General features: G+C 39.2%; 1 protein-coding gene across 1 annotated transcript in view; it reads left to right on the top strand.

Moving 5' to 3' along the window:
- The window catches only part of shisa9b (shisa family member 9b), a 44175-nt gene extending 22799 nt beyond the window's left edge, over positions 1 to 21376 (top strand). Inside the window, exons 3-4 of the mRNA XM_017719027.2 lie at positions 12010 to 12156; positions 16679 to 21376. Coding sequence (XP_017574516.1) covers positions 12010 to 12156; positions 16679 to 17076 — 545 coding nt within the window. The 3' untranslated portion in view covers positions 17077 to 21376. The remainder of the gene's footprint in view (positions 1 to 12009; positions 12157 to 16678) is intronic.
- Positions 21377 to 21820: the final 444 nt, after the last annotated feature.

Genomic DNA, 21820 nt, shown 5'->3' with positions numbered 1-21820 from the left:
ATTAAATAAACATGCGTGTACTAAATCTGATCCTGTTTAAACGTCCTGTGGCAGAAGTCACTGGATACAGTAGATGTAAATTAAAGATAGATTTGGATTTGTGTAGTGAACTGTATAACAACGTATCATATTCACAGCAGAATAAGTGTTTTAGATATTGGTTGTTGAGTCATATGCTTGGCAAGGTTGTCAGATTAAATATGCAAGGCAACAAAGAACAGCATAACTTTGTCTTTCACATGAATGCATTTGGACCTTTTGCTCAGAAGCGTGTCTCCACCTCCAGTTGGCAGGCAAAGAAAGTCTCAATTTTGATCTGGTCTAGGTAGAGAAAAGACAGAAAGTGCCTTTATCAACAGACGGTTGCCAGTTCCTGGGTTCACCTTTTAAAAACACTCCCTTTCTGGGTTTTTCTGTGCGTGTTTGGTGATTAGGAGAGCGCAGACACTGAGCTTATTTTAAATTAACATTCTTTTGAGCCCCTCAAGAGGAGCTTCGATTTCATAAGACTGTGCATGAGCTTGGTAAAGCTTGTTACATGGGTTCAAAGCCACAAATGGGGATTTGTAAAGCTGATATTGTTTACAGAAAATTAACATTGTCTACCCATTGATGCCTTAAGATAACACCTATGAGATGCTTCATCTGCTAAGTACATTTCTCATGCCTTATTGACAGCCAATATAAGACGGTTTTTGACTATGGTGTTTACCAGCAAACAAAACTGTAAACAAAGTACTTAGAACCTGAAATGTTCTTTCAAAAACTGAGACATTATTTGTTGAGGGAAAAGTCAGTGCTAAGGTTACTGAAATCCCTGATTGTGCCTATGAAGTGTGCAACTGTATTAGGTCCAACTGTTGACATTTGCATGTGTGAGTACAAGACTAAAGTCAAGTCAAGCCAAAGTTTATTTATATAGCGCTTTTTACAACAGGCACATAAAGCAACTATACAGAAAAATTTGGGTCCAAGCCCCCAATGAGCAAGCCAGTGGTGACCGTGGCTATAACTACACTAAAACTCCCCAAGAGCAAGAGGAAGAAACCTTGAGAAGAACCAAGACACAAAAGGGGAACCCATCCTCCTCTGGTCGACACCGGATAACAAAAGGACCCAACAGAAAGTTCTTTGATCAGAAACCAAAGTCAGAGGCAAAAGTTTAACTGGTGGAGTCCAGCCTTTAATTTATTTGATTTACAGGACAGGCTGTAATTCAGGAAAAAAGCAGAAAACATATTTAACAGAAAATATTACATAGAAGCCTCAACACATAGATACAATATGACATTTTCAGTATTTATTGTGTCCTTTGCCTTTATTACAGCTTCCATTATTTTGGGGAGACTTGCTTTCAGTTTTTCAAAGCTGCAAGAATATTTTTCTGCACCATCAAAGTCCAACTGTATTAAATGTTGTGCTCCTCAAGACCCAGAACACCAGCAGATTATTTGTTTTATAATACAGCTTGATGTAGGGCGGCACAGTACCACAGTGAGTAGCAGGGTTGCCTCACAATAAGAAGGTCCCCAGTTCGATTCCTGGTCGGGGCCGTTCTGTGTGGAGTTTGCATGTTCTCCCTGTGTCCGTGTGGGTTTGCTCTGGGCTCTCTGGTTTCTTCCCACAATCCCAAAGACATGTGGGCAGGCTGATTGGACACACTCAATTGACCTCTAGCAGGGAGTGCACAGCTACATTTTACGATTGTATTTGGTGAATGGAGGAAGAGTTTCATTGTACAGTGTAAAAGCCTGTTATGCTGTGCATATGACAATAAAACTCCTAAATCTTGAATATTCTGAGCAAATCACTTGTGGTCTTTATCTAACTGTAGATTTTCTTCCCAGTCAAACATTTTAGAGGGTATTACATCAACAGAGGTTATCAGCATTCATGATACCCTCACACAAAAATAAAACATCAACTCGTAACAAATGGTGTTATGCATCCCTAAACTTGCACTGATGCTCCACAGTGGTTAACTGATGATTGTAGACATAGATCAGAGTCTTTCCTTGCTTCACCGGTGTACATACTGTGCATACAGTGTACATATTTTATATGCAGGGATCCTAAATTTACTTATCACGGACTCATCAGTCCACAAAACCTTACTTTTGTCCAGTCAATGTTTCCTGTTTTGTCATTCTGGTGCAATTCTTCTTCTTTTTTTGTCTATTTCCTTTTTTCGTCTCCTACAGCTACACATGCTTTCTGACTCGTAGCATTTAGTTGTGGCTGGATGGACAAAAACATCATTTTTCAGATCTGAAGCAAGAGAGGAGCTGGATTTTCTTATGCAAGTGGATGATCTTTTTCTTCTTCAGCTGCATTTCTGTTTAGAGAAAGACGTTTTTAAGGCAGCTAAGGTGTGTTTGGTTATCAGCTTATGTGAAAGTGTCTCTTTAAAGTGGCAGAAAGGTACACAAATGTAGGAAGTGGATAAATTAGGTACTCATAGATTTGATATTACACTTGAAGTTGGAGGCTTTTGATGGATGTTAAATATGTTTCCTGCCTTTTTTCTGGCACTGAAAAAAAAACTTAATGGCCGTTTGGAAATTAAGCGACCCCCTCGTCCCCCAAAAGGAATTATAGAAAACCCCTGGGGCAAAAAGTTCCTCCAGACATGAGGTCAAATGCCTCTTTCAGCATATTGCCCAAAAATATTATTTAGAAAGATTTTGTCTCAAAGACATAAGGACATCCGGTTGTTCACTGAGGTTTCACTGGCTAGCTATCATTATATATAGCTATATTACATGCTTCTCGGGCGATCATTAGCATGGCTCATTAACGAAGAGTTTTTGAGCTTTGCAGGTGTGTGTAAGATGATGTAAGATTTCCCTGGGGGGCTTCTCACCCCAGGTAGGGTCAAGATGCTTGTACTATGTTGTGCTATGCTCATGTCCAAATACGGTTTAATTTTATAGCCATTGGCCCATACTGCCTGTATGCAAATTTTATACCCTGATTTAATGACAATTTAATGACAATAAATAGTGAGTTTTATTAATAGTCTTGCAGGGTAAATTAAGACTGGACTAGACTGGTGCTTGGGTGTGAAAATGGCACTGCCCTTCTAATAGTACAACTGCACGGGTATTGAGCTCCCAAAATACTGCTTTGCATTTTTTATGAGATCTTGGAGAGCATCTGTATCTCTAGTTTCCACTCACTTTGACCCAGTGTCTGTTGCTTGAGACAACCTTTGTGTCCTTATCTACAGTCAAGGATTTTCTTTGAAAACAGATTCCTTTCTGAGCTGTTTGAACTGCCATATGATGTTCTTCATAGATTGTATAAGTGCCTGTGTCCCTGGTGGATGTGATTTAGACATTACTTTCTTAGATGTTATAATAGCCTGTGACTTCTTTATTAATGCTCTGAAATCAAATAAGGTGACATTGGTGAGTTAATGTAAGGAGAGTATGTGGTGAGCAATCTGGCAAAAGTAAAATGTCTAGATACTTCACCACATTTTCATGATACGTAAAATGCTTCCAGTTATTTTGTTTTTCTGAGATTTGGTGATGAAACAGACAAAAAAGAACCATTAGTGCAACAAAAAACCATCAAAAACAGTGAATACAGGGATTCATATTAAATGATTCACACAACACACTGAACTAAATCCATCTAAACAGGCATAATTATTCATAGCCTCTGCAATACCCTCAGAAAAGAGTATGATATGAATGGATGGTTCTACTGAAGTTGTTCTAAGTCAGAGTTGAAAACACATTTCAGACTAAAATCCTTGTGATTTTAACGACCCTCTGTTGTAATTATATTTATGTCATTAAACATTCCATTCTGTCACTACCACAGCAGTAATAACACCTCCGTAATAACGGTAATAACACCTTTACCAAAGGTTACAGTAGTGACTGTTTCAGTAGTGACTATTTTAGTTCATTTTGTGCATCAACCTTTGTACACAAATAAAATCATAATATTTTTCTTAAAACACAAAAAGGCTCAAAGAGACTTAATTGCAGAAAGTACGTGTTTCGTTAGTGACAGTTCTTAATGTTACTTACTGACTTTCAGTCTCTGGGACACATTTTCTTCAAAACAATGAGCTCTAACTGCTCACCATGTGACTATGAGGGACAGGGATGCAGTCTCGCTTTCTGCTCTAAAATGCAGGATATGGCCTATGTACTGAAAATCCTGTGCTTTGGTAGTGACATGAAAACATGCTGCAGCATTTTTTGAATTGAAGGGTTTTTTTAATTTAAAAAGCTCATGATACATATAAATCTTTTAACTTCACTTAAAAAATAAAAGTAAAACATAGCTTTTTAAAAAAACAATGCAAGAAAATGTAAGCAGTGTTTTCACAAGTTGAAATGTTGGGGTTAAGGTTTGGGACAGCCACCTACCAGTAGCAAGTAGCCTATAAATTATGATTTTGTATATATTTAGCTCTTTACTGTCTTCATTAAAGCTTTGAGTTTAAAGATTATAACACATTTGTTGCAAATCGGTAAAGTCTGAATACTTAGTCTGAACTAATTCAGTATATATATATATATATATATATATATATATATATATACAGTATATACTTCTTCTTCTTCTTCTTCTTCTTTCGGCTGCTCCCTTTAGGGGTCGCCACAGCGGATCATCTGCCTCCATCTTGCCCTATCCATTGCCTCCTCTACTTTTACACCAACCATCTCCATGTCCACCTTCACTACATCCATAAACCTTCTCTGAGGTCTACCTCTTCTCCTTCTACCCGGCAGCTCCATCTCCAACATTCTTTGCCCAATATATCCACTATTCCTCCTCAACACATGTCCAAACCATCTCAACCTGGCCTCTCTGGCTTTATCTCCAAACTGCTCCACCTTCACTGTCCCTCTGATCTGCTCATTTCTAATCTTATATATACAGTATATACTACGTATCTTATATATACAGTATATACTACGTATCTTATATATACAGTATATACTACTTTCAGCAAAATGCACCATTAGGTAGTACCAAATTTGAGAACTCATAAGACCTCATAGTGCTGAACTCATAATGCTGTTGTTTTTACTAAATATACTGGATAATGATTGTGTATGGCAGTGATAAAACTGCCAAAAAATAGGCTCTTCCATGAAATTATTCAGTAGCTGAGCTACGTAGGAGACATTTCCAATGAGTTGTTCCGTGGCCTCACACATTTAATCAGACACAACAGATCATTTCAAGCTCCTCTTCAAAAGTAATTAGCTCAGAACTCATATCTCTTTTGACCAGTGGGAAATTAGGCCCTAATTAGCCTAATTTATCTATTACTTTCTTTTTTAGCATTGAGATTTTGCATTAAAGAATTGAGAACTCCCCCCCAAAAAAATAATAATAACACTGTTGGAGAAAATGTTCTCCTGATGTTGTTCTAAGTTTTATTATCTGCCTTTTACCTACCACCCCCTAACCCTCCTGTGACTGACCTCAAAGAGCTTCTGCCCTCCACTTGCTTGACTGATGACCTCCTTGTTGAATAACTGTATGTTCATGTATGAATAAGCTCTGAGAAACCTTCTCTTCTCCTTCAGAAACCATGTATTGCTCTGTTTTACAGGTTAAGTGTGCTGTATGTGGGCTTTGGCTTTCTCCTGCTCTGCTTGCTCTCAGACTTGCTCAAAAGTTTCAGTGGTCATTATTAATTCATGGACCCTTCTGTCAGGCTTCATTCTCCCCTCTGGAGAGCTGCTAACTCCCCTGTTGTTCACTCCGGCTTTTCTTCAGGTAACACTCTGAGGGACTACTGCATCTCCCTAGAAGAAAACTTCATATCTCTCAGGAATGTTAAATCTTCCCACAAAAACTTGCTTTAAGAACAACAGTACTGCAGTGTGAATCTTCGCTAGGAATGGCAGGAAACCAACAAATATTCTTAAATATAGAGAGTAGAAACTGGTTAGGTGTATTGAAGTGGTGAGCTCACTTTCCAGCCCAGGTTTTTGTAGAATGAATTACTAAGGAAAATGTGCTGGCTGAAATGATGCTGTTAAGAAAGAATATCTGTTTATTACACAGCAAGAGCAGTGGGCATGAAATCTGTGTGTCTGTAGTGGGCATCAGGGGCTCACTGGCAGAGCTAGCATGAACATCAGCAGTTAATATCTCATTTTCTATGCTGGATATTGTATTTAAGTTTCAAAAATCATCGCCAACGATCAGGCAGATGTATTGGCAATGTTGAGACGGTGCGGTCTCGACCTTTGTGTTTCCCACACAAGTCTGAGGGCTGTGTTTGCGTAGCTCAGTAGAATCAAACTTCCATCGCCTAGAGCCTGAAACAGTTGCTATTAGAATTGATAACAGAACCTCTAACAACACCAGTAAGACATTATGCAACTGGATTCTGAAAGACAAGTCTAAAGCTATTAGCAGTTGCACATGTCAAAGCATTTCTTTTCAATAACAAGTATTGATGATGGACACATAGACTAACAAATAGAATAGGCCTCAGTGCGTCTCATGGAACACAGAAACCCAGATTAGTGGACCAATAAGGCTGTGTGTGGAAAGACTGAGATGAGCAGTTATTTTCTAGCGTTATTTTCTGTAAAAACGTTTGACTAGTGTTAGGCCTGTTAATGAGACCAGATAAATTAATTTTAATACTCACTTTTAATGATGTCAAAATGAACGTTCTTACTGGCAATGAAGCAACCGTACAATGGAAATGCATTTAAGCAGACCTTAGATTGTATATACAGCTCACAATTAAACTTGACGGTTTTGACACCAGCTTAATTCTAGTGCCAGAGATAAGCTGTTTAATAATGGTAGAAACTATTTGCTGCGAGTGACAGTTACATTATCTGTTAGATACACTACCCAGAAGTATCCAGCTACCTTTTTATTTAGTGAATTCAACTGCTTTACTGACACAGTTGCACATAGATTGTACTTCTATCTGCATAGAAATTCATTTCCAGTAGAATGGGACACTCTTGCGCAGCTGCACATGAGCCTAAGGCCATCATGACCAGTGCCAGTGGTCAGCTAGAGGGCTGCACTGGGCTGCGGTGCACTGAAACTGTTGTTTTCTGGAATGGCAGCATGCAATCTAATATTTTTGGATGGCATTTGTGATAACAAACTTTAATCCAAAATCAGTACCTCAACTTACTCTTGCTCTTGTGGCTGCTTTGAGTGTAAATCTTTCCCAGAAGAATAGAAGCTATTACTGCAGCAAAGGGCAGCAAAGTCCCTATTAATACCATTGATTTCAAGAGAAACGTTGAATGAGCAGGTGTCTACAAACTTTTAGACATTCTGCTTTCTAGTGTAATTCGACATGCTTTCTTTACTAAAACAAGTATTTCAAGAGTTAGAAATGTGCTTTAGTGCCATCCGTAATCACCCCGTGTCTTGTCTGTGAGATACTGACTAGAAGTCCTGACTCCTGGCTTTGACAGCAAACTGTAATCGTGTTTAGCAGCTGCATGAGGTGCACTGTCTGCGGGGTGCAGAGCCACAGGCCAAGAAACATGTGTAACTAAAGCTGGCATATTCATTAAGTTGCTGTCTGCCGAAATGGCCTAAAATCCAATCAAAGAGTGTGTCAAGGGAGAATGATGGGAAGCGAAGCTGGGGTGACATTTCGGCGATAGCCGACATCTCCTCCCCCCAGACAAACGGCTATTCTGTTCTAGAGCCGGTCACAAATTACAGCAATTTCTGTCAGCGTGCCACTTGGTTTTGTCGCTTGAGAAATAATTTTGACCCAAATCCGAACAGCTTTTTTGGCCAATCACCCCGTGACTAACCACTTGTTCATCATCATAAAGACACCACATCAACAGCAAACAGCGAACTGATGATTTACAAACAGATGATGTGCAAACAGAGCAGTCTGGCCTCACCCCAGATCCAACTGTGTCCAATCAGGGGAATTAAGGGCAAGGACAATGAAACAATGCCATTCTTGCTGTAAAACCTGCATTCTGTGCTTGAGTGAAGGTTGCATGGCAACAGTGTATTGGAGGACATCCCAAACAAAACTGAAAATAAAACTGGGTGAGAGAGAGAGAGAGAGAGAGAGAGAGAGAGAGAGAGAGAGAGAGAGAGAGAGAGAGAAAGAGAATCCAATTACGTGAAATCCAGGGTTGTACTGTATGTGGGGCAGAAGTATGGGTAGTATATTTTATCCACCTCTTCACCTTTTCCCACAAGTTACTCAAGTGTATAAGCACGTTTTTGGCAGATAAAGCTCCGTATGGAGGACATCTGCTGCCTGTTTACTTAGCAAATACATGGTGCATATTGGACAAATAAACCCATAATCAATGCTTGGCGTTATGAATGGCCTTACATAAACAAATAAGAACCTAAAGAATGTTTGTGCATGGATTTCTGGATTTCTGAGAGTACGTCTCAACATTAATGCTAATAATATGGGGATCAATGCGAGTGTATTGTAGAGCCAAGACTGTCTTTCAGATTCAGTTCTAATAATCCAGGGGTTGTATTATTCATTTACTTGAGTAATGATTGTGTCAAAGAGATGATATGTCATTGTCAGCGGATATGAAAAACCATTATGTACCACTGTGCCTAGAGCAGACGTAGCCCGACCACCAGCCATAGCGGGTCTTCACGGCTGGGTTAAAGAACTTCAAAGATCACTTGACAAAAAATAAAAAATAAAAAATCTGAACACTGCAAATAATGAATGAAAGCCAGTCACGCATCTTTATGCATCTGAGATCAGGCCAGTATCTTGTATGGATTGCTAACATTTGTGGGTGAGGTATTCTTTTTTTAAAGAAAAACATTGAGATTTGAGTGTCTTGGTTCTTAAAAAATGTTGTTTTGTTTTTGTTCTTCAAGGTCAGTGTTTGAAGGATGATTACTGAAGGGACTGATTTCCATATTCTAGTAGGTTTCTCATTTTTCTAGCCTTCTTCCTTCCTCTCCTTCAGACAGCAAAGACCTCTACTTATTACAGCCTCATTGCCTCAGAAACAGGATGTTTTTGTCATCCCTTCTGATTACACAACGGCAATGAATATTACTTTTCGAGCACTTAGGACTTTGGCACAGTTTAATTACTTTTCTCCAATTTGATTCCAATTTGATGTTTTCCACACCTGGTATATCAAGTCCATTATCAGACTGCGACCATGAATGTGATAATTAGGGAAAATGTTCTTGTGTGGATAAAATACTGACTAGGATGATGGGATTTAAATAGCCATTCCTTTCATTCAGGCTAAATCTACATGCAGAGCACCCTTAAGCATGCTTGAAGGTTGTGTGTCCTTATGGGAAAAAAAATACTGGGAAAAAAAATAGGTCACAAAAATGAAAACAACTTTCATCTTAAAGTAAATCTACAGTATATGGCAAAAAGAGTCCAAATAATTTCTTTTCAATGTAGATACTAATCTTTCTGCAGGGGGGAAACTCTCCTTTAGACCAACAGTATGTACTGTATTATTTCAGGTTTCACCCTCTGTACTGCATAGACTGTGGATCTCGTAGCGCTAATCACAAGAAATGGGGAAAAAATAGGCTAATGTTTCCAAGACAACACCCAGTAGAGTTCAATAGGTGCACCTATTTCTGAAGAATGAGTGCACAGTAGTGCATGTTCTATATTATGTAAGCCATAAAACTCCCTCCTGTGTACCTATGCCTAAGGGTGTGTTCACACTTGGCAGGTTTGTTTACATTAAGACAAGCCCTGATGTGATTGCTGTACTAGTGTGGTTCATTGGAACAGGTGAGAATGATGCTATTCGAACACCGTTGTGCACTAAATAATCGGACCGAGATATCAGTCTCTGTCCACCTCCAAACAAACTCTGGTCAGTTTCTTTGATGTGTGATGGAAAAATGAAGCAGATGTTTTCACTTGACCGAACACAGAATGAGCCATCATCTTTCCTCTGTATATCTTTATTGGTCTATGCAGCAGATGAAGTTCTAATGCTGTTTTCACACACGTGTCCTTATGAGCTTCAAATCAGTAATTATAGAACAGATAGTTTCAGTTTTTCATGGCTGAGGCATTAAAGCCAAAGTACAGCATGAATCATAAAGTTTATTGGATTTTATTCCCAGTTATTTTCAACAAATGTTGCTGGGGGAAAAGGTATTTAATTTATTCTATATAAGACTATGACAATCCGAGTACCGACACTTGATTATAAATAGATACTGTTATTGAAGTTATTAAAATGTATCACCCTGGAAAGGTTTACAATGCCATTTCTAAAGCACTCCGGCAAGCCACAGTGAGAGGCATTATCTCCAGATGGAGCAAACTTGGAACCGTGTTGAATCTTCCCAGACGTGGCCGGCCTACAAATGTTCCTCCAAGCACATTAAGGCAACTAATCCAGGAAGTCACAGAAGAACCCAGACGAACATCTAAAGCCCTTCTCGCCTCAGATAAGGTCAGCGTTCATGATTCCAACATTAGAATAAGTCTAGGAAAAATGGTATCTATAGAAAATTGCGACAAAAATCATTGCTAACAAAGAGCAACAAAAAAGGAATAAGGAACAATATTCAATCAAAAGTGGAGTTTCTTGGAAGACAGGGGTGCCTCTACTTCTGGGATAAAGCTAAGAGAGCATTCCACACAAAAAAAAAAACCCATCATATGGACGGTTAAACATAGTGGTGGTAGTGTGATGGTGTGAGGATACTTTTGTTGCTTCAGAGTCTGGGAGATATGCCATATTAACGGAACCATGGATTCTGCTCTTTACCAGAAATACCTGCAGGATAATGTCGGTCATCATTCCATGATCGGAAGCTCAAATCACTTGGTTTATGCAGCAGAAATGCTGTTCTCAAGCACAAGAGCAAGTCTAACCCCATTGAGAGACCTACAATGGGCAGTTTGTGCTTGAAAACCCTCCGAGATGGTAGAAGACAATGTTTCAAAGAAAAGTGGACCAGAATTCCTCCACAGTGATGTGAAAGACTGATCTTCTGATATAGGAAGTAGTTATTGTAAGGTACCTTTTGTTAAGTTTAGGGGGCAAAAACATTTTCACATTGGATGATATAAATATAGAACTTTTTTCCTTCTAGAAATTAAATGATCATTTTCAAACTGCCCTCTACATGGTGATTTACTGTTCCAAAAATCTTCATCAGAGTTTGGGGAATCACTCCCAGACTCCTTTGACTCGTCAGGGCAGTTAGAAATAATGGCCACAACATCTGTCTTGTGTCCTGTGCCAGTATGCAGAGGGCCAGGCAATTTGCCATGCTACCCTACACCCTTCAATTGACCATCTGTCTGCTTCTGGACCGGTATGGTCTCCTGAATAGTTTCCTGAGTTATACCAGCTGTGTCTCTCGAGATGACATGCTTTGGCAGCTTCAGGTCAGAGTAATGTAGCACCAAATGTGGAAAGAAATTCAAATGTGTCCTTATTAAGTATATCGAGCTCTATCTCAGCAAGAGTGTGCCATTGCTTTTCACATTAACATGTTTTGACATTAGCAGTTCAAAAGGATTCGATCGGAGGGGGATTAGCACAAGAAAGCCTGGCTGAAGGTCCAGAAATCCATGGCTAATGATCAGCTTCCTGGGGATGGCTTGCGCAGAAGCATTAAAAAAAGGATTCCAAAGTTGTGTTGCTGGGTCGATGAGACAGACCCCACACAGGCCATTATATTGTAAGCTGTAACTCAAAGAGCATTGATGGAAAACATCCCTAATGTGTCCTGAAAATAAATGAAGAATCACTAAGAACATGTCATTGAAACCAGTAAGATTGTTAAACTGGGATCTGAAAAAGGCAGGGAGCGCTTAAAAAGAAATATTTCATTATTTTTTCTTTGGTGAAAGATTCCTTTAATGTCTTGTAGAACCTTGAAGCACCATTGAATCCATTCGCTGTGGCGCCAGACAGCCTTGCATTCTTCTACATTAAAAAAGTTCTGTTTGCAGAAAAAGAATTATGAGTGAGCTGAGTCGAATCCTGTTCTTGATCCTTTTGGGTTTTCTCTCTTTCTTCTCTTCAGAGGGCGCCCAGATGAACAATGTTGGTCCAGGATCAGCTCTGATGCAGGCTATGACACAGTACCCCCAACTGGGACAGGTGTCCCATGCCTATGAGCAGCCACAGCCTGGCAAGGAGCTCAACAAGTATGCCTCACTGAAAGCTGTGGGTAAGACTGCCTGCATTCTTCATTAGTGATGTAGGTTCAACCATAACTGCATGGCTATTTCTACCAACCTATTATACATACCTTGGGTTTGTTAGTAATCCAGCATTTATATCTGACACAGAAATATCTACAAACTGCCATAGTGGAAAAAAGCAAAACAATGTAATGACAGTGTAAATTTTTTTTTCTATTTTGATATTTTGCTTGTCATATATCTGTAAAATATCTGAAAAACATAAAAGGTGAAGATATACAAGGTGAAGGCGGGGGAGAGGGTAGTTTGGATGAAGTCATGGGTCACAAGCGACCTGAGGTATGCATTTAAGGGCTGATCAGGGTTTATGCACTATGATTATGATCTTTTATGGAAAGTGTAAGGACTGATCTACCTCTGAGCACCACGTTTCATCATGTTTAGTTGAATAATAACTTCAAGGCTGATGCAAAAACCTGACTATAATATAATATAATAATTCATTTTAATCCACTTTCCTCAGTTAGTAATAAAGTTCTGTTTTTGCATTTATTTATAGATTCGTAGAAAATTCAGATTCATGGATTTTTATTTATTTAAATTTTCAGCAAAATTCGTGATTTTGAATGATGAATATGCCATTTACATGAGTCATGTAGATTTATGGGAGCGCTCTACTGCCAGCAAATGAATCTTCCTGCCCACCAAACACAGCACAGCAGCAGCTCACAAGTTCATATTCCAGAGATATAGTATTTCATTTTTATGGGCCAATCAGAAATGAGATAACGTTATCAAAACAAGACAGGAACATTTTCACATATTTAGACTTTTTTTAGTAGCTAGCAAATAGTACAGTTTTTGGAACTGTATTTGCGCAGTTGTTGAAATCAATGACTGTGTTTTCATGCACCTAATAATCCGATAACTGTAGAAAATGTGATTTTGCCAGTAATTTGTTCAACACGTTTGCATGCAGTTGAGAAATCAGATAATGGGAAGACTCTGGGTCTATGTGAGTTAGGCAGCAATTGGATTTCTGCTTTGCAATCAGCTAATAAACTCACAGAAGAGGACACAACATAAACGTGATGTAAAATTCAAATGCTGTTTTTTTTTTTTTTACATTTGAGTTATTTTAGCTGAAAATACCAACATGCATTATCTAGGAGATAAAGAATATTCAAATTCTTCATTCCATCAAGTATGAAGTTTCAGCATCGCTCCAAAAGGATTTGTTGGCGTCTCACCAGTGCTGTGTTAAATGCTGTTTCTGGGAGAGTGGTCAATTTTTGCACACGCGCACACTGAGAAGACTGAAAGAAATCAGAGTAAGGGTAGACATGTGCTAAAAATCCTGATTCAGCGTGCACCAGAATTTTATGTTAAGCTCATTACAACTTTCTCCCCAGGAACAATGCTACCAGACCCTGCTACAGGGGCTTGATTTCTGAACTTGTCATCTTTTCACTGCTCTTGAGTTTTCATCTATATTAGTCTCACATCTATTTTTTTTAATAAAAGTAAGCAAATGATTAAGAATAAAAGACATGGATCAGTCACATCTAACTACTGCTCTGATAAAACCAGACAAATAGTAAATATTTATCGATCTAAATTGCATTCTGCATGAGCTTGCACATCTGCTCTGGTGAAATCACAGCACATTCAGCAATAAAAGAAGCCTGATGTATTTTTAGTACATGGTGACACACATACTCTACACATTCATACATTTCATTGTGTCCAAGGTGGATATGCATGCACCGCAACCTCTCTGGCAGCAGATTTAAATACATTTAAGGGGCCATTACCACATTCCCAGAATGAATAATTAATGACACAGTTTGAGGGTTAACAGTGCTTTATAGAGAAATGCCTTGATTAATCATGACATATAAAGAGAGATAAATGCAGAGGTTTCTTTGCAATGGATATTCAAAGAATACCTCACTGGCCCACCAGTGGCCTTTGATTAGTCTTGCAATATTGTGTATTTCAGTGCTTGTTGTAGAGGCATGGCCCCAAATTTTGAAATTCATAGCCCCTTATTAACTTTTGTGAAAGGAGGGCAAAAATGCACTGTGTAAGTTCATATCATTCAATTTTGTCCAGGCCTTGGCAAGCCCAAATGGGCTTTTGAGGAGAAAATTATTGCTTCAGTCTGAATGTTTTTTATTTATTTTTTGGTCTGTTGCATTACTCTTCTGATAAATACATTACATGAATTCTGCTGCCAAGCTAAGTAACAAATATGAGCTGAGAGGCACTGCCAGCACTGTCAGTATGGTGCTTTCCATCTGAATTGCAATTGACATATCTCAATTATAGTGGCTGCTTGCTTATTTTAGACAGAAGGGACAGAATAATCCTATGCTTTGAGGGCCACACTGCTTCCTCTGAATTTTCTCACATAAATGAAGCGGTGTGCTAGCATGTACAATGCAAACTATCATCTTATTTGTTTTGAAAGGCTTAATTTGGTGGATATTTCTGAACACAGACAGAAAAGGGCTTTTTTTTCAAGCCTGCCTTTCACATTTATTCAGTTGCAAAAAATGAGTCTGATAGTTTGTATCACAGCACATAAAAGGGGCCAGTATCAGACATTCCTATGGGAATGAACTCCCCTTTAGTGAGTTTTCTGATAACATTTCATTTGGACTAAAACTTGGACTACTCTGCATGAGCTCAGCCAAAATCAATTAATCTGTATCAAAGCTCGCCTATCAGAACCCTTCAGTTGTCTGACTACTGTCTGAGCATGAAGAAACGCTATGCATAATGGTGGACTTCTCCTTTTGACGTTCATCCACAGCTGAAACTTCCCGCTGGTAATCCACTGAAGTACTGCCTGAGCAGCCGGATCATTAAGGAAACAAAGAAGCAAAGCTTTTCAAAGGAGGCTTGGGAGTTAGAGAGACGGCAGCAGCAGCTACAGAGCTAAACAGTTTGGGCCACCACTGCCAGAGACTGGGTGGTCACCCTCCCTGATGTATGTTAATCTTGGGGTATCGACGTGTATGAAAGGGCCTTGTTCTCCCTGTGCGATCAGTCTGGTCTCGCCGCTGCTTCACTTGTTTGGTGGGGCTGCTCTCCCTGTAGCAAGGTGTTAGATCCATGCTAGGGACTCAAGAGGCTGTCAGTACTGCCAGAAAGGTCACCTGAAGGATATTTAATTAAGAAGTCTAAAATGTCATGGACAACCGATGAAGACTTCAAGCGTGTGGAGGTTATCCCAATTAGGGCTTTACACAGTTTCAAGGTGACGCTCCGTGGGCACTGGTGTGTGAACGGTAGGAAAATTACATCTCAGCTCTGAATGGCTGGGGACAGGCTAAGAAAACACAGAAAGAACAAGATTAAACCCTAACGACAGATGATCAAGGAAGCACAAAACGCCTGACACAACTGCACGAAAAATTTGGACAAACAAATTCATGTGGATTTGACAAGTTCAAAAGAGACCTGAAACCCTAAGCCATTTTTGACGACTGATCTACCAATTGCCAGAGGGCTTCATGTTTTCACGTAACGATAACATTCCAAATATTAATTATTTAGTGCATGCACATTAATAATGGAAAAAAGAAAAGAAAAATCTAGGGCAAAATGAATTATTCAAAAGACATTTCACACCTTCAGACCATTTAAGTACCTTTATGTAGAGCCTATTAAAACACTTGCCATATCAACATTTTTTTCCCCCAGCTCGCCCAGTTTTTTACCCCCTCCCCTTGTAGCTATGTAAATGAAAACCTTTCATCATGCATCCAGATAAGAATACATGTCTAGGGGTCTGATGTGTGCAGTGTTGGCTCCAAGGAAGTTCTCATTGGAGAACCGCTGCATGTTTGCATAAAATGTGCTTTTGTTTCTCCATTTGCTTTTTCAAAAACTGTTTATCATAAGGGTGGAGTTTTTTTTAAGACAGTCCTTCATATCATACACTGTTCTCTTTTGTTGAATGTCAGTTTGATTGAACATATGCAGTTAATGGACTGTTATATAATGGCTGGCACTTTTTATGTTTTTATGTTATTACATTGCAGGTAGTAGTAGTAAGGCAGCAAGGTTCTTAACTAAAATCCTAACTGCAAATAGCCTTGTATGATAGATAGAAAATGAGAATCATTATGTGGAGTTTATTTTTATTGTTAATGACTTTTTATTGTAAACATTACACACATATTTGCCAGATGCTCTTATCCAGAGCAACTTGCAGTGTTACAAGGTACAAATGTAGATGAATGTAGCATTAGGTGTCTTGCCCAACGACTCTTATTGACGTAGCATGGTCATGGTGTAGCTTACCTAGACAGAATTGAAACCTAGGGTGCCACTATACTATGCCGCAGTACACTACACCACAAACTCCTGTGTATCATATATCACATCTTACTTTCGTGGAAGCAAAGATAGGTCCCACCAAGATTTATTTTGTAAGTGACATCTTCTTAAAGCAACCTTAAGGCACTATGTACAAATCAGACCTATTAATCTAGCCATTTTTTAACACTAGCCTGTTTTATCCGTTTACATTCCCAGCGGAGAAAGCAAATGAGAACTTCTACGCAAACCGGAGGCACATGGCAGAGTTGACGGCCAAAGGCACGCTTCCTCTGCAGCCGGTACGGCTGGAGCCAGAGCCGACCAACCCGTACAGCCCTGAGATGCCGTGCCAAAAGCAGAACGGACACAGAGCCAAGAGCACCAAGGTGCACAGCTCACACCCACTGCCCTACAGTTCCAACACCATCGCCACGACGGGCATGCTAAAGGGCTGGGAGGCCTCAGAGACACTGGGCCGCCGCCACACATACGGCCCCAAGAGGCACAGTGCACTGGTGGAGCAAGTCAACGAATTAGCCTCCTCCCAGAGCCAGCACTACCTGCCCCCACACCCCTACTATGTCACCAACAGCAAGACAGAGGTGACCGTGTGAGGGGCCCTGATGGAGCCAGCTGACCCCTAGCCAGAGTAGAGGATTTGTAAGAGAGAGAGAGGGATTTGAGAGCAAAGAGGAGCAAAAAAGAAGAGGCGTGTCAAAGCCCTGCATTGGCAGAGGTACATTCAGCCATCTGCATGGCCCCGTGCGTGTAGGGTGTCTGTGTGCTTTTATTCCCTTTCGTCCAAGAACAGTTGTGCACGGAAGAGGATGGCACTGGACTTCTGCCTCATTCGGGGGGGGGGCAACCATTATTTTGTTTAACGGTACTCTCTCTGTCCATTACTTTAATCTCTGCATTATAATGCAATTTAACAATATGACCTATAGTAATGAGCTTATGACACAAAAATGAGCATAGTAGAGGCTGTCCAGCAGGGAGCAAGTGTTCCAAATGAAGACATTCAAATGCCAGATATTCAATGCAATTAGGTTCTTCAGCAGCTGCAATGTTACCAGTGGTCCTCTGTGCAGCAAGTCTATGAATACTGTAATTCGGACTACGCAATTGTGGAGCATGTGGTCAAGAGCCCATAGTCAAATGTGAAAAGTTTTGAGAACACCAAATGGATGATTTTGGACATGACGAAGCCATGTTAATGGCGATATAGGTCTCCAGACAAACTGCATCAAAACCTCTCTGTAGTGAAGCAGCACATTCTAATCTGACGAAACTCTGGGCCTGTGCCTTTCCATGAAACCTGGCATCTAAGCGCTTTGCGCTTTTTAAAAAAGCACATACGGTGTTTCCTAAAGAACAAAGATGACAATATATGCTCACCTGTTGTTTACTGCTGTCACATTTCAATAGAACTTGTTGATGCCTAGTGCTCTGAAACACATTTGTTACTTTTTGCTCTTCATTACTGTAACTCACTAGCTTCTGATGTGATTGTCATCTATTTTTGTACCTGCAAGCTCAAAGATAATAGACTGTAGGGCTCCCCGAAAATAAATGAAACATGCTGTATGTTTTTGTTCCTTTTTTTGTTTATTGTTATTGTTGGAATTTTTAAGAGTATAGTGGTAATGCCATTACAGTTAGTGAAGATTGTAGCCCAGATTTGATAAGCCCAAACGAACAATGGAGACTTCATTACTTCCTACCATTTGGTGTTTTAGAGCCCCATAATATCAAAATGTATTTCAATCAGATATACCCTGACAATAGACCACCCGTATGTACTGCACTGGAATTGTTATGTGCTGTAAATGAAGTCACTGGACATATTAGGCCATGGGCTCTGCACTAAATCCATCTAAGATTCATGTTTCTTTACATAATTCTTCCAGCAGCACAGTGTCTCTTGTCTACTTGTGAGCCTCTTATTTGTAGTGAAGGAGTGCTCAGTGGTATTGAATAGGGTTGAAACACTGATCTGGTGACACTTATTACTAGAGAACAAGGGCCAACCTGTGTTCTCTAAACTGCTCTCTAAGTTACACCATATTTGTTTAGGTCACGCCAGTATTTGTACGTGATCCTGTTAGGTTTATAATCCACATTCTCTGTTCTTACTGCTCTACATAGATAAGGCCTTTACAGTGTTCATCAGAGAATCCAGCAAGGCTTTCCCAAATCATGTTTGTTCTTGCTTTTAACAAAATAAACATATTAATACACATTAATACAGCCATTAAGTACAATTTATTCATTTTTAGTATCTACAAGAAAAACACAAAATCTATATTTAACAGAAATTTACACAGTTGCTTCTACAACTAAATATGATATTAGTATTTAGTGTTCACGCTTTCTTTCCTTCTTTCTTTCTTTGGGAGAAAGAATGAAGAACTCTGCAGGGATATTTTTCCTCACCTTGCATTTTCTGTTTTTCACGATCGAAGTAAACACATAATTCACGCATGTTGACGTCTGGACACTGAAGTGGTCAGTTCATTGCTCTGAGAACAACAGCAGCTTCTTTGTTTGATTTGCAAAGATGTTCTCCAAGAGATGTTCTCTTTCTCTGAGTAACTGCTTCTTGACAGCTACACATCCTTTCAGACTCATAGAGTGGTGTTGTCTTCTCACAGTGGAAGGATGGACATGAATACCTGTGGATGTTTTCAGAGCTGAAGCAAGAGTGGAGCTTCATTTTCTCCTCTCTCTCAAAGATGAAGCTTTAGGTTCTGGTTATCTGATGGAGACCGTTTTTGAGGTCTTCTAGGTCTTGTGTGTTTTTTCTCCTTCCTTTATCGTATAATTAATCTCCTTTCAGAATCTTCTGAAAAATGGCTCACTTGTACTTAATGGCTGTTTAGTTAAGTAAAAGGAGTGCAATCTGTGAGTTCTGCACAGTTCTCCGAGTATTTTATATATGATTCGGAAATAATTGAAATTCTTCTTTATCGGAAGATGAACAAGCATTAAAAATAAGGAATTAATGTCATTACGTCAACTTAAATTTGTACTTATATGTCTGAATGACTGACTTGCGTTATTCCAAGAGTTGAACTACTGCATGACATCAATGAATGAATGAACATCAACATGCACACTTACGCATTGGTCTTCAAATGGTGAGATTGCGCACATCTCCAGAAACATGAAGGAGCTGTGGAATTGTGAAAGATTCGTTGTATTTTTCCTTGAGGAAGTTACTCATTACGTAGTGTACCAGCTCCATGCGATGATGAACTCCACACACTAATGTTCTTTCCCATGCTAAATAAAGCACCACTGATGCGATTTGCCATGTGTTGCGCTGAGCCCCCTGCCAAATGATGCAAGGCTTGCCGACACTTTAACTGCATGTCTTCATCATGCCACTCAAGCCCCAGCTCTGTGCGTCACCACCACACTCCTGCAACAAAGTAGCACTTAAAGCTGAAATAATGGCTGCTGGTTTGACATCCACTCAGTCCACTTAACGTTTATTAAGATGTTCCACTGTTGGTGACCTAATGACTCACAGTACACCTTAGAGTCATTCAAGTATAGGAACATTTCTCTGAATGAAAAATTACTTCAGCTTCATGGCTTTTTTGTATGGTTCCTATTCCCGGGTTTAGAGGAATATAATGAAAAGGCTTCTTCCACTCTTATTTATACTGAGTTCAAACAGCTATTCTCAATAAATGCAGAAAACTTTTTTTTCTAACAGGTTGAGGTCAGTTAGATGAAAGGTAAGAGCCCCTTTAACATAGTTTCACAGTGTTAAGCTGCTCATTGCTTACTTTCTCTTTTATTTCTGTGTTTTACTGATTTGCCATTTATTAGCGTTCATCAAACAGTGACAACCAAGAAGAGCCAGTGCAAGTGGAATAACAAACTATGTTAAATAAGACACATTACTATGTCATTTCTTTTTCCAGAGGATGACACCATGATTTTTCATAGAATGGGCTACAACATTATCAATGCATTATGCCATTTTGCAAAAGGGCTGATATCAATAGAGAAACACTAGAACTGTGACCCATTTTTTCAAGTAATTAAAGTGCATTTAAAGCATGTTTGGAAGATGAGGGGCTTGCACAGTAAATGGCTGTGTATTTCATGGTTACAGTCTTGGCAATTATGTTATGTTACATTTTGTGGGTTGCCACTATCTTCTGTAAAATGCGCCAGCCCCTTAGTTTACTCAAGAAAAACAATAGCTCCAGTCTTTGGTACAGCTGTTGGCTTGTTACATTATTTCATTGATTTTTTTAACAAAGTCACTTTGCAAAATGTGATACCTCAAGAACAAAATGTAGGAAACCTTTTTTTTTTTTTTTACATTCTGGATATGTGACCCATGACATACAGTACTGATAACATATTTCCATATGGTATACTCTGAAAACAATGCCGAAATAGTGATACAGTAACTAGATATTCCTTAAGTAGCTTAGTAGTTGCTGAACAGAGTAAGTTGTCAAGTTTAGTTGTCTGTTTTGTAATTGACATATCAAAAGTGAAATCCAATTATGCATTGAGAACAATCATAACAATAGGCATATTCGAACCAAGCGCTGGAACTAGCTATAACATGAGTGTAATCTAATGAAGGATTATTTGTGGTCAGTGTCTTTTGCAGAAATGTACATCCATTCGATATTCAATAAATCACACGCCTATATGGACCTAAATGTGTTCTTGATAGAGACACTATAACACTATGGGCAAACCAGAGAACCATGGGATTCCTTATCTCATCCCACTGCCTGTGGATAAAGATCTTCTGTACTGGATGACAGCCTTTTTTTAAGATAATGTATGTAACATTTCTATGTGCAAGTTGCAAAATGAAGCACTGTTGTATTGTTCATGTCACAATACTTCTTTACAATAAATGTCTTCTCAAACTTTTCTGAATTTTGCTTTGCTGTACATATCATGAGAAAAACAGATTTTACAAGGAATAAAACAGATCAGAGTTTCTAAAATATGCTGCATAGCTTACCTACAGTTGTATGTGTGTCCTAAGTTTGAAGGTCAAATGACAAGTTTTGTTGATTTTCTAGGTGAAAATACACCATATGTCCAAACATATGTAAACACCTCTCCAGGTGTTTGAGCCACATCCATTGCTAACAGGTATATAAAATCAAGCACATAGCCTTGCAGTCTTAGACAAACTGGCGGTAGAATGAGTCATACTGAAGATATAATGAGGCACTGTCATAGGATTCCACCTTTGTCAAAGGTCAGTTTGTGAAATTTCTGCTCTACAAGATCTGCCTGTAAGTCAACTGTAAGTGCTATTATCGTGAAAAGGAAGCATCCAGGAATAATATCAGCTCAGCCTCTAGG

The sequence above is a fragment of the Pygocentrus nattereri genome, chromosome 27 (genome assembly GCF_015220715.1).
Source record: "Pygocentrus nattereri isolate fPygNat1 chromosome 27, fPygNat1.pri, whole genome shotgun sequence".
NCBI classification, from domain to species: Eukaryota; Metazoa; Chordata; class Actinopteri; order Characiformes; family Serrasalmidae; genus Pygocentrus; species Pygocentrus nattereri.
The sequence above is the reverse complement of the archived record's forward strand: the minus strand, read 5'-3'. Positions and strand labels throughout refer to the sequence as shown.